Consider the following 12,443-nt stretch of genomic DNA (forward strand, 5'->3'; position numbering starts at 1 on the left):
AAAATCCATAGTAGAAAGGAAAAGGTAAAACTATCTCTATTTGCAGATCACATGATTCTATATAGAGAAAATTCCAAAGAATCTAAGAGAAAGCTTCTAGAGCTGTAAACAAATTCAGCAAAGTTGCAGGGTACAAGATCAACAAACAAAAATAAGTTGTGTTTCTATATAGCAGCAAAAAACAAACCAAAAAATAAATTAGGAAAGCAGTACCACTTACAATAACCTCTAAAAGAATTGAATACCTAGGAATAAATCTAATCAAGGAGGTTAAAAACTTGTATACTGAAAGCTGTAAAACATTGCTGAAAGAAACTGGAAAATATCCAAAGAAATTAAAAAAAAAAACAACAACAACCCTTTGTATGCATAGGAATACAACATTTGGTAGGATGCCAATACTATTCAAAATGATCTACATATTTAATGCAGTCCCTATTACAATTCCAACAGCCTTTTTCACAGAAATAGAAAAGCTGATCCTCACATTCCTATGGAATTCCAAGGGGCCCCAAATAGCCAAAACAATCTTGAAAACAAAGAGTAATATTGGAGGACTCACACTTCCTGACTTTGAAACTTATTACAAAGCTACAGCAGTTAATACTGTAGGGTAGTGACAAAAGGACAGACATATAGACCAATGGAACAGAATAGAGACCTCAGAAACAAACCCTTACATATCTGATCCATTGATTTTTGACAAGGGTTCTATGACCATTCATGGGGAAAAGGACTGTCTTTTCAACAAACAGTACTAGGGAAACTGAATATCCATATGCAAAATAATGAAGTTGGACCTTAACTTCACACCATGTACAAAATGTAACTCAAAATAGATCAAATACCTCAACATAAGTGCTAAACCTATAAAACTCTTAGAAGAAACATGGGAAATCTTCAAGACATTGGATTTGGCAATGATTTCTTGGATATAACACCAAAAGCACAAGTGACAAAAGAATGAATAAATTGGACTTTATCAAAAATAAAATCTTTTGTATGTGAAAGGATAATATCAAGAGTAAAAAGGCAACCCATGGAATGGGAGAAAGTATTTGGAAATAACATCTGATAAGGGATTAATATCCAGACTATATAAAGGACTCCTACAACTCAACAACAAAAAGCAACTCAATTCCAAAATGTGGAAATATCATAAATAGACACTTCTCAAAGAAGATATACAAAGGGTCAATAAGCACATGAAAAGGTGTTCAACATCACTAATCATTAGTGCAATGCACATCAAAACACAATGAGATATCACTTCATACCGACTAGGATGGGTATTACAAAAAAACAAAAATAAGTGTTGGTGAGGATGTGGAGAAATTAGAACCCTTGTGCTTTGCTAATGAGTATGTAACATGATGCAGCTGTTGTGGAAAACAGTATGAAGGCTCCTCAGAAAAACCCCAAAATTATCATATGATCCAGCTATTCCACTTTTAGGTACATGCCCAAAATAATGAAAGCAGCTACTCAGACAGATACTTGTACACCAATGTTTCACAGCAGCATTATTCACAATAGCCAAAATTTGGAAACAGCCAAAATAAACAAAATGATATATATATCTATCTCACATTTTATATATACACAATGGAATGTTATTCAGCTTTGAAAAGGAAAGAAATTCAGATACAGGCTACAACTTGGATGAAACCTGAAACATTATGCTAAGTGAAATAAGGCAGACACACAAGGACAAATATATGTTTCCAGTCATATGAGGTACCTAGAATAGACAAATTTGTAGAGATAGAAAGTAGAATAGTAGTTATGAGAGCCTAGGGGGAGGGAGGTCGGCAATGGGGATTTATTGTTTAATGATTACAGAGTTTCAGCTGGGTGATGAAAAGGTCTGGAGATGGATAGTGGTGCTGATTGCACAACAATGGATGTATTGAATGTCACAGAAATATACAGTTACAAATAGTTAAAATGATATGTGTATTTAATCACATTTTTTAAAAGTTTACGACAATAGGTAAGAGTAAACAAAAATCAAATATCTCAAATATCTCACCGGCCTCTATACAAGTACATAAGGACATTTTAAGATGAAAACAGGACTGGGGACATTATGAAATTACTGCAATTTAAATATATACTGAAATCCTAAGGCAGGATGCTGGAGTATACAAAGTATTCTGTTGTTTGTTGTTTATGATTGTTACATATTACCCTGAGCAGTATTTTTCTAACTACAATGAAATAGTGTAGGGGCATTATCTCAACATAGTACAGATTGAGTATTTCTTATCCAAAATTCTTGGGACCAGAAGTGTTTTGAATGTCTGATTTTTTTTTTGATTTTTAAAATATGTCATTATATACTCAACAGTTGAGCATCCCTAATCTGAAATCTGAAATGCTCCAATGAACATTTCCTTTGAGTGTAATGCCAGTGCTCAAAAAGTTTCTGATTTTGGAGCATTTCAGATTTCAGATTATCAGGTTAGGGATGCTCATTTTGTTATGCTGTTTCAGTTTGAGTACTGCTTTCATAGAGTGTACATTACTTTCAACTTTGTATTTCTTACTATTTATTTTAAGCCAACAAAATTACTATTTAGTTAACATTCTAGTGGTGTTAATTATCAAGTATAAGAACATAAGTATCATCACATAAGACGACTGATCCATGATCTATGCAGTTCAGAATTCTATTTCTGACCAAGGCACTAAGACTAGTTTGTTAGGGCATGGCGCAAAAGACTCCACAAAACATCCCATAACTTCCTTCTGAATCTGTCACCCAGTATTATAGTGAAACCATTTATCTCCTTGGTAGAATGTTCTCAGTTTATTACATGCATTCTGAAGTATTCAACTTCAAGGAGTTATCCTTCATCGATTCTTCTAGATTTTGATAACTGTCTTCACCTAGTCTTTGCCATTTGTAATTTTATATACATTAATAATCTTTTCATCTTCATATTTACTGCCTAAAATGTTCTAATTCAGAAATCACTAGCCTATCCTATTAATCTTGATGACTATCAAAATGTAGTAAATACTTTGAAAATATTTTAAATCATTTTGCTTTTATCAATTTCCTTGTATCAAGTTACTACCAACATACTGGGTGTTAAATTATACTTTTTTGACTAGTAACACTCCTCATTTTACATTCTGAAAACCAGCTGAAGTCTATTGGAGCTGTAAAGGTGTAAGAGCTCTTAAGTATCACTTTTGTACTAAAAATAAGGAAAATAAAATAGTGGAGCACTGCCAAAGCTATCAAATTTATGTCCTGTACATGTTAGTAATGGTGTCATCTTTATGTACCAAGAACAATAGCTTCCACATATCTAAGTAGTACTGTGTGTTTCTTTTTCTTGCTCTGAAAATACCACAAAACTTCTTACCAGCTGCTGTTAACTCCATTGCATCTAGCATGTTTTCACAGGCAGCCAATTCCTGTCAAAGTAGATAAAACCTTCAGTTTATGATTTAGCAATAAATTATTAAGATGATAAACATCATAAAATTTGTATTAAACATTTATTGACACGTGATGTCCTGGGCAGTGTTAAAAGTGAGTCAGACTTAATCCCAGTCATCTAGAAACAAAATCTAAAACAGTAATGCAACAAAAAGATATATAAATATTATTAGAGAGAGAGATTAACTATGTTTATACCTCACACATATGAATGTCAATTATCCAGATTAGTAACCTTGAATGCAGCCAGAAACTGGGAAGTAAAGCAAAAAAAGTTACTGAGCATTCAAGGCAGCTGTCATAAAGTTTATGTACTATGAAGCTCATAGGGTTTACAGAGAAGTCTCTCAGATGTTTGCCTGTGAGATGTTTTTGCCAGTTTAATTTGAGGCTTTTTTATTGTGGCTTTTTACTATATCATTTTATTTTACATACTCAGGTTCTTTCCTTCACGGTTTATATCTCATGCTTGGAAAGCAAAAAATATTCACTCGTTTTCTTTTTAAGATTATAATATTAACAAATTGATTTGTTCAACTTTTTTTGGCGTAAGAAGTTAGGTACAGTTTCACCTTTATCTTTTCCTCCCAATTGTCCCAACAGCACTTACTGAATAACCCATCTTGGCTGACTTGACATGTCCTTTTATCATATACTACATCCTCATTTACAGTCATCCCTTTGTATCCATGGGAGATTAGTTTCAGGACCTGCTCCCTCAGCCCCAGGATACCAAAATCTGAGAGTGTTCAAGCCCCTTATATAGCAGACTATTTGCATGTACCCTATGTACATCCTCTCATATACTGTAAATCATCTCTGGATTACTTACAATATCTAATACAATGTAAATATTATGTAAATAGTTATACTGTATTGTATAGGGAATAATGACAAGAAAAAAGTCTGTACATGTTCAGTACAGTTGCAATTTTTACAAATCTTTTCAATCCATGGTTGTTTGAATCTACAGATGCAGAAGCCATGGATACAGAAGGCTGACTGCATACTTAGGAGAACTTCTGGACTCTTCATTCTGTCCCATTGATCTATCTTTCCACTAGTTACCATAGTATTTTAATTACTTACAGTTTTGTAATATCTGGTATAGATCATCTCCCCTCATTACTCTTCTTTTTTGAATTTTTAAAATGTTTCTATGTGAAAATTTGGAGATTTTGACCGGAATTGCATTAAACTTTTAATGGAAAAAAGCTTTTAAAATACAGGAGAACCCCAAGGGCCAGATTACATAGAGCATTAGTAAGAAGTTTGGATTTTATTCTCAAGACAACCAGAAGCTCAATGGAGTTTTAAGCATTTTGGCTGCTGTGTAGAGAATGGATTGGTCAGGGAGGACAATATTTATGTCGATACCTCCCCTAAGACACTGTAAACTCCTTGAGGGTAGAGACTGTAATCCAAGAATCCTTATATCTTTTATACTACTTGGTATATAATCTTCCCCTAATATGCATTCAATGTTTGTATAATGAACAAAAATAAAATATTAATATGACCCAGCACCACTCCTTAAGGACCACCGCAATAAAAAGCTTTAGAAATTCTGGTAAGCAAGAAGTATGGCTGCCTGGCAATGAAATGACTAGGCTCCCAAATAATGCTGTGATGTGGTGATTGAGAATCGTATAAAATGAGTTCATACAGAGGATACTTGGAATGGGACAGTCAATAAAACCTGCAATATATTCAGCTAAGCAATTACTGTGATTGCAAACTCTAATAAACTCCTCTGCAAAGAGAATGTTTTGCAAACTTAGCAATGAACAGGAGTTAGGACAAATGGACATAAAATATTAAGAAGAGCATAAAACTCAAAGCCAATTAATCATTATATACATGTATGTGAGAGAGTAATTTAGCTTTTCTATTATTTTTCCACAGTGAATACTCATTAAAATTACTCCCAATAAACATCTTATGTATTATCAGATACATGTGGCAAATTAAAAAGTAAATGTGGCCGGAAATCCTTCAGATAGTTTCATTGAAATGGGGTAATCTAGTGATGTATTATTCCCTTGGTGATGACAATGGGCATTGCTTGGAAAGCTAGGAAAAGTGCATTTGTCCAGGTAAAGAGATTAATTGTCATTCAACAATAAATTTATTAATTGCCGACCGAGTGTCAGATGCTAGAACTACAAAAAACTCTTTAAAAAATGTTTTCTACCACCTGGAAGAATGTGGATCTGTAATAATCTGTTGGGCATAGTATTTTGATAGGTTATCTAATCATTCAGATTAATGCCAGTTATAGAAATGATGTGAGAATTTGTGGAAATGGAATAGAATGTAAGCCATAAAAGGATAGATAACCCAATTCTTACAGATCTGTAACCAGGCCTAGAATCACTTCAACAGGTGGATTTCCCTAGAAAACTATGGGTATTTTATTTTGGCCATTAAAACACACTCTCCAAAGGGAACACAAACTTGGCCTGATTTAGATAAGATTTAAATATATTAGTGAGGATATTATTAAAACATTTTCATTACAAAACACTTATGAGGGCTGCATATCTATAATCTATGCCTTGCTCCAGCCACATATTTACTCCATAAAGAACCTGGTCTACAGCTTTATATGGAATTGTGTAGGTTGTCCATCACATAAATGAGTGCTTTCAGCACCACAGAACTTCAGCACAGTAACTGTGACTACTAGATAGCTTGTCCCTTTAATTAACTGGAATGATTTCCAAGGGAGCCATTAAAATAAATATTTAAATGAGAAATATGTAACCCAGCTCCTTGGCTCCTGGGGCTGTCTGTGGATGGGCTTCAGTGATCAATGAACTGTCTGAAAACGTATGGAAAATTTGTTGCATGTGAATATTGTTTTTTAGGTAGCTGATCATCAGTTTCTACAAGTAGGTGTGGCCTTAGAAGCAATGCGACTCCCTACCGCAAAATCTTAGCCACTAAAATATGAAATTCTATCATTGGTCGGTCATTTGTTTAAGGTAAGCATTTCTTTTCTCTAAGACACTCTTTTAAAGTTAAAATTTCCCCAGGAAAGAGAACACATTCAGTCCCTAAAATTTCCAGGAATTGGTTCCCCTATAACTTTTTGAGCCCCTTACTATATGCCAAGCAATTTATGTGTAATCATTTTATGTTATTGTTTCATAACAACAATCTTTTGAGATATATATTGTTATAATCTTGATTTTAGATGCAGAAAATGAAGAGTAAAGAGGTTAAGTAACTACCAGAGGTTATGTACACATAACTAGCAGAGGCAGAATTCGAACCCCAACTATGCCTCCCTTACTCTTTCAGCCCTACACCAATGCCATGAGGCTCCATGTAATAAAAATAGGCTTACTTTAATCAGTCGCAAAATTTCTGGGCAGTCTCTAGCCTCTGCACGTCTTATTTGAAAGTAATCCATGCTTGTTTGCCTCATGCCCATTTGGATCACACTTGGTTGGCTCCTGCCTGGTTGACTCAGGCCTGGTTGGCTCAGCACTAATTGGTTCAGGTCTTGTTGGCTCAGGCCTGGGTGACTCGGCCCCGGTTCCCATATGCCTGGTTGACCCCTGCCTGGATGGCTCATGCCTGTTTGGTTCTTACTTGATTGTCTAGTGCCTGGTTGTCTCATGCCCAGTTGGCTGGGGACTTGCTGGCTTATGCCTGGTTGCCACATGCCTGATTGCCACATGCCTGGTTGCCACATGCCTGGTGGACTCTTGTTTGGTTGCCTCGGGACTGGTTGGCTCAGGCCTGTTTGCCATGTGCCTGGTTGGCTCATGCCTATTTGGCTTGTGCCTGATTGGCTGGTGCCTACTTGTCTCATGCTTGGTTGGCTCCTACCTGACTGTCTCATGTCTAGTTGCCACATCAGTGGTTGGCTTATACCTGATTGGTTTGTGCCTGCTTGGCTCGTGCTTGATTGTCTGGGGCCTGATTGGCTTGGGCCTGGTTGCGATGGACCTGGTTGGCTTATGCCTGCTTCACTCAGGACTAGTTGGCTCAGGCTTTGTGGCCACATGCGTGGTTGGCTCCTACCTAATTGCCATGTGCCTGGTTGTTTCATGCCAGGTTGGTTTATGTCTGGTAGGTTTGTACCTGATTGCCTCGTGCCATCTTGGCTCATGCTTGGTTGTTTCATGTCCACTTGGTTCATTTCATATAGGCTTGCACTCCATTGGTTCATGTCCAGTTGCTTCATACCAACTAAGCTTGGGCTTGGCTGGTTTATACCTGTTTGGTTGGAATCTGATAAACTTGATTGGTTTGTGTCTGGTTGGCTCATGTCTGTTTGGTTCTTACATGATTGGCTAGTGTCTGGTTGCCTTATGCCTGGTTGGCTGGGGACTTGCTGGCTCATGCCTGGTTGCCATATGCCTGGTTGACTCATGTCTGGGTGGCTTGGGACTTGCTGGCTGATGCCTGGTTGTCGCATGCCTGGTTGCCACATGCCTGGTGGACTCATGTTTGGTTGCCTCGGGACTGGTTGGCTCAGGCCTGTTTGCCATGTGCCTGGTTGGCTCATGCCTATTTGGCTTGTGCCTGATTGGCTGGTGCCTACTTGTCTCATGCTTGGTTGGCTCCCACCTGACTGGCTGTCTAGTTGCTGCATCACTGGTTGGCTCATACCTGATTGGTTCGTGCCTATTTGCCTCATGCTTGATTGGCTAGGGCCTGATTGGCTTGGGCCTGGTTGCGATGGGTCTGGTTGGCTTATGCCTGCTTTGCTCAGGACTAGTTGGCTCAGTTCTTGTTGCAGCATGCCTGGTTGGCTCCTACCTAATTGCCATGTGCCTGGTTGTTTCATGTCGGGTTGGTTTATGTCTGGTAGGTTTGTACCTGATTGCCTCATGCCAGCTTGGCTCATGCTTGGTTGTTTCATGTCCACTTGGTTCATTTCATATAGGCTTGCACTCCGTTGGTTCATGTCCATTTGGTTCATACCAAGTGAGCTTGTGCTTGGCTGGTTTATGCCTGCTTGGCTCGAGTCTGATAAACTTGATTGGTTCGTGCCTGATTGGTTCATGCCCAGTTGATTCCTGCTTGGTTGACTAAGGGTGGGATGGCAGATGATGGGTTGGCAGACAACTGATTGGCTGATGGCTAACTGTCTTGATGGAACAGGATCCCTTAACTGTAGTGCTGTGGTGGAAGGTTGTTGGCTGTTCTCAGTTCTTCTCAATTTGATTCGCCGACTTTGAGATACCCCTCTATCAAGGTGGGAATTGGAAAAAGAGAGGACCACCTCAGGAAGGTTATTAATGCCTCCGATTTGCTGGAGTTGACTTCACCAGCGACCACAGCTGCAAGCTTGGCTGAGTTTCAGGTTGTCATCTGGCCTTTCCCTGCCAAAAGGGGGGAAGTAAAGGGAAGAAGAAAATGATCCTGGTGGAGTATAACTACCAGCCCGCCCCTGCGTGGTCACTGCATCATAATGGCGAAGTCACAATGCAGGTATCAAAGTGCCTACGTGCTCCCCCGTGTGGTGAGGGTGGGGCAAAGCAGGGCTCGCTTGACCACTTTATTTCATCCTCTCTTAAGAGCTTAAAATGGTGAAGCAAGAGGCTGTAATGAGTCTCAGAGCTTATGCTTGGCACTCCCAAGAGTCCCTGCTGTTTTAGCCAATTCAAATAAACTTGCCCCAACTCCCCTCCCTTTCCCTACATCCCATTCCTCAAATAATTCAATTCCTATTTCCTTCCTCATTTTTCACTTACACTGGAAACTAGTTGTCCCGATGAAGTGCTCAAGTCTCGAATGCAGATACTACGTCTTTAAAAATAATAATAGCTGGGCTGGACGTGGTGACTCACACCTGTAATCCCAGCACTTTGGAAAGCCATGGCGGGTGGATGGCCTGGGGTCAGGAGTTACAGACCAGCCTGGCCAATATAATGAAACCTCATGTCTACTAAAAATACAAAAAATTAGCTGGCCATGGTGGCGGGCACCTGTAATCCCAGCTACTCGGGAGGCTGAGGCAGGAGAATCGCTTGAACCCAGGAGGTGGAGGTTGCAGTGAGCTGAGATCGCACTATTGCACTCCAGCCTGGGCAACAAGAGTGAAACTCCGTCTCAAAAATAATATTAATAATAATAGCTACAGCTAACATTTACTGAGTTCCTTTATGGCCTAGGCTCAGTGGAATGTACATTTCATTTTCTTATTCAATCCACATCAACACTATTATCCCCAATTCTGAGGAAACTGACTCAAAAGATTTGGTTACCTCCCCAAGGCTTCGTAAAAGTTGGTGGAGAGCCTGAATTCAGACCCAGATCTATCTTTCGAGGCTTTTTATTATTACTCCGTCCTGCCTCTTAAACACATTCCACTCGTTCTCCATCCTCATATCTGTGAGGTCAGGCATTTTGTCCTTTTACCTCTCCCCTCTGCAGGATTCATTCTCCCATCATTTTAACTGCTGGCTTACTTCCTCAACAATGTATATTATATAACTGGTTCTAATATTGTTTCAGATGGAATATTGTTTATTTTTTAAATATACCAGAGAACTTTGGTTGAGGCTGTTCTAAGTCTCACGCTGTGATAAGGGCTTTACATATGTATTATCTCACTTAATCATCAAAATAACCCCGTGATGCATGTACTGTTGTTCCCCATTTTATCAATAAACTGGAAGTTAAGTTAACTCAGTTCCCCAAGTGTAGTAAACGGAGGAATGGGGATGGGTATCCAAGGCCCATCCCATAGATAGAAGCTTTCAATTTAAATTGGAGAGCCCAATCACTATTAGGCCTATGCTAGCTATAAATTGTACCTAGAGAGCCCATCTTAGCATGACAAGCAAATCAAGTCACATCGCAGAACTATGTCAAGCCTAATACAAATTAGATGTATGTGTGTTGCTGCTTTCCATCTACCTTATGGTAAAAACAAGAGCTAATATTTAGTGAATTATTTCTGTAGCGTCAGGCATGGTTCTAAGGAACACTTGTATTAACCCAATCCTCATAACAATCCAATGAGGTAGGAGATAGTCTCATCCCCATTTTTCAAGTAAAGAAACAGATTGAGAGAGGTTAAGTAACTTGACATAGGTCACACAGCTAAAAATCCAGACAAAACAAGGAAAACCCAGTTATTTTGTTTTCTTCTGAAATGCAGGCAAAGAGATGAGATAATTTTGCTGTTTACTTTACAAAATCAAGCAATTTGCATAATTTGTTGTGAGAATGGATGAAGTTTGTCTTTTGCTTTCTTAGAGGAAGAGGCAAGTAATAGGTTTCTGGTTGATGTCTTTAATAAGTAAAGTTAGAAAAATGCAGTTTCATAATCTAGAATTGGTTAATGAGTTTATTTTGCATTTTCTTTACATGAGTTGAAGACTATTTAGATATTTGTTTTTTGTTATTTTTAAATAATATTGGGTTTGAACATAATGTATTTGTGTTTTTAAGGGAACATACACAAAATACATTTTTGCTTAAAGTTACTTATTAGAATAATTTGTCCCATCTTGGAAACTCAGAATAAGACTGGCTCCATCAAACATTCAAAAATCCACTTTAATTGGTACACCATCAGGGAAAACAGTTTTTAATAGACTATTTTTAAAAGAGCTTCAGTGGTCAATCTTTGCCACAAGGCGGCAGTGTTATCCAGTTTAGGAACCAAAAATCTAAGAAATATTGTAAGCTTGTTTATTTGAATTTGAAGTTTTCTTTTATTCCAGATATTAACAGAAAATTTCTAAAAGCCTAATTTTAGTTTCAACATACTATTTTATTAAAGATCTAGTTTAGGTAGTGAGTTTTGTAGGCCAAGACTTCCAAAATTCTTTTTCTAAAACTTCAAAATGTACATGCATTGTCCACTCTACCAAAATGTTTTGAATTAATGTAACATATGAAGCCACCCGTCAGAGATCTATAATACATACAATCCCCTTTTCTGTAGGTGCTAAGTAAAATCCAGACACTTTTAGTAGCAGAATGTATCCAAATCATGAGACAACAAAGTATATTACCTGCAGCAAATTTGTAAGGGTCTGTAGCAACCTCAATTCTTGCTGCCCCAGAAGAAAGAATTAGACTGAGGGGCATAAGGTGGAAGAAGAGACCAAGGCAAGTTTTAGAGCAGTAGTGAAAGTTTATTAAAAAGTTTTAGAGGCCAGGTGCGGTGGCTCAGGCCTGTAATCCCAGCACTGTGGGAGGCCGAAGTGGGTGGATCAGTTGAGGTCAGGAGTTTGAGAACAGCTTGGCCAACATTGTGAAACCCTGTCTGTATTAAAAATACAAAAAATTAGCCAGGCATAGTGGTGAGTGCGTGTAATCCCAGCTACTCAGGAGGCTGAGGCAAGAGAATCGCTTAAACCTGGGAGGTGGAGGTTGCAGTGAGCTGAGATCGTGCCATTGCACTCCAGCCTGGGTAACAGAGTGAGACTCTGTCTCAAAAAAACAGCTTTAGAGCAGGAAGAAAAGGAAGTAAAGTACACTTGGAAGAGCGCCAAGCAGGTGACTTGCGGGATGAAGCGCACGGTTTGACCTTTGACTTAGGGCTATATATGTTGGCTTACTTCCGGGGTCTTATGTTCCTTTTCCACCAATTCTTCCCTTGGGCAGGGCTGTCTACATGCACAGTGGCCTGCTACCGCTTGGGAGGGGTGTGTTTACTGGAGTTGTATGCATGCTCACTTGAGGCATTCTTCCCTTACCAGACGAATAATCCTAGAGGGTCACATACCTGTTGGACTCTGCCATTTTGCCTTTTAATGCGCATGCTTGAGTCCACTCACCCAACTCCTGAGATCTTATTGGGAAGATGCTGACCACCAGTTTCAGGTTTTTATATCTAAGGGAGACTGCCTTTCCTGGTGCCAGCTGTGACCAATTATTATGTTAGCAAAACAGTTAACAACTGCCTGACCATCATCTGATGGTCGCCTGACATTCCTGGTCAGGGGGGCTCTCCTGCCCTGCTCATGTCTGCCTGACTAACTACTGTAACATTTCCCCCATCAAGAGTTCA

The 12,443-nt window shown here is 38.7% G+C and overlaps 1 protein-coding gene across 2 annotated transcripts in view; it reads right to left on the reverse strand.

The window, feature by feature from the left end:
• The window catches only part of SATL1 (spermidine/spermine N1-acetyl transferase like 1), a 143,275-nt gene that overhangs the window by 7,576 nt on the left and 123,256 nt on the right, over nt 1–12,443 (reverse strand). The window contains exons 6-7 of one of the 2 annotated variants that reach the window (XM_054470643.1): nt 6,807–8,796; nt 3,378–3,429 (exon numbers count right to left, since the gene is read on the reverse strand). In XM_054470643.1, the coding sequence (XP_054326618.1) occupies nt 3,378–3,429; nt 6,807–8,477 (1,723 nt within the window). In that variant the 5' untranslated portion in view covers nt 8,478–8,796. Of the gene's footprint in view, nt 1–3,377; nt 3,430–6,806; nt 8,868–12,443 lie in introns of those variants that run through there. The other variant, XM_063660698.1, reaches the window with a different exon arrangement.

This window comes from Pongo pygmaeus, chromosome X, assembly GCF_028885625.2.
Source record: "Pongo pygmaeus isolate AG05252 chromosome X, NHGRI_mPonPyg2-v2.0_pri, whole genome shotgun sequence".
Classification (NCBI taxonomy): Eukaryota; Metazoa; Chordata; class Mammalia; order Primates; family Hominidae; genus Pongo; species Pongo pygmaeus.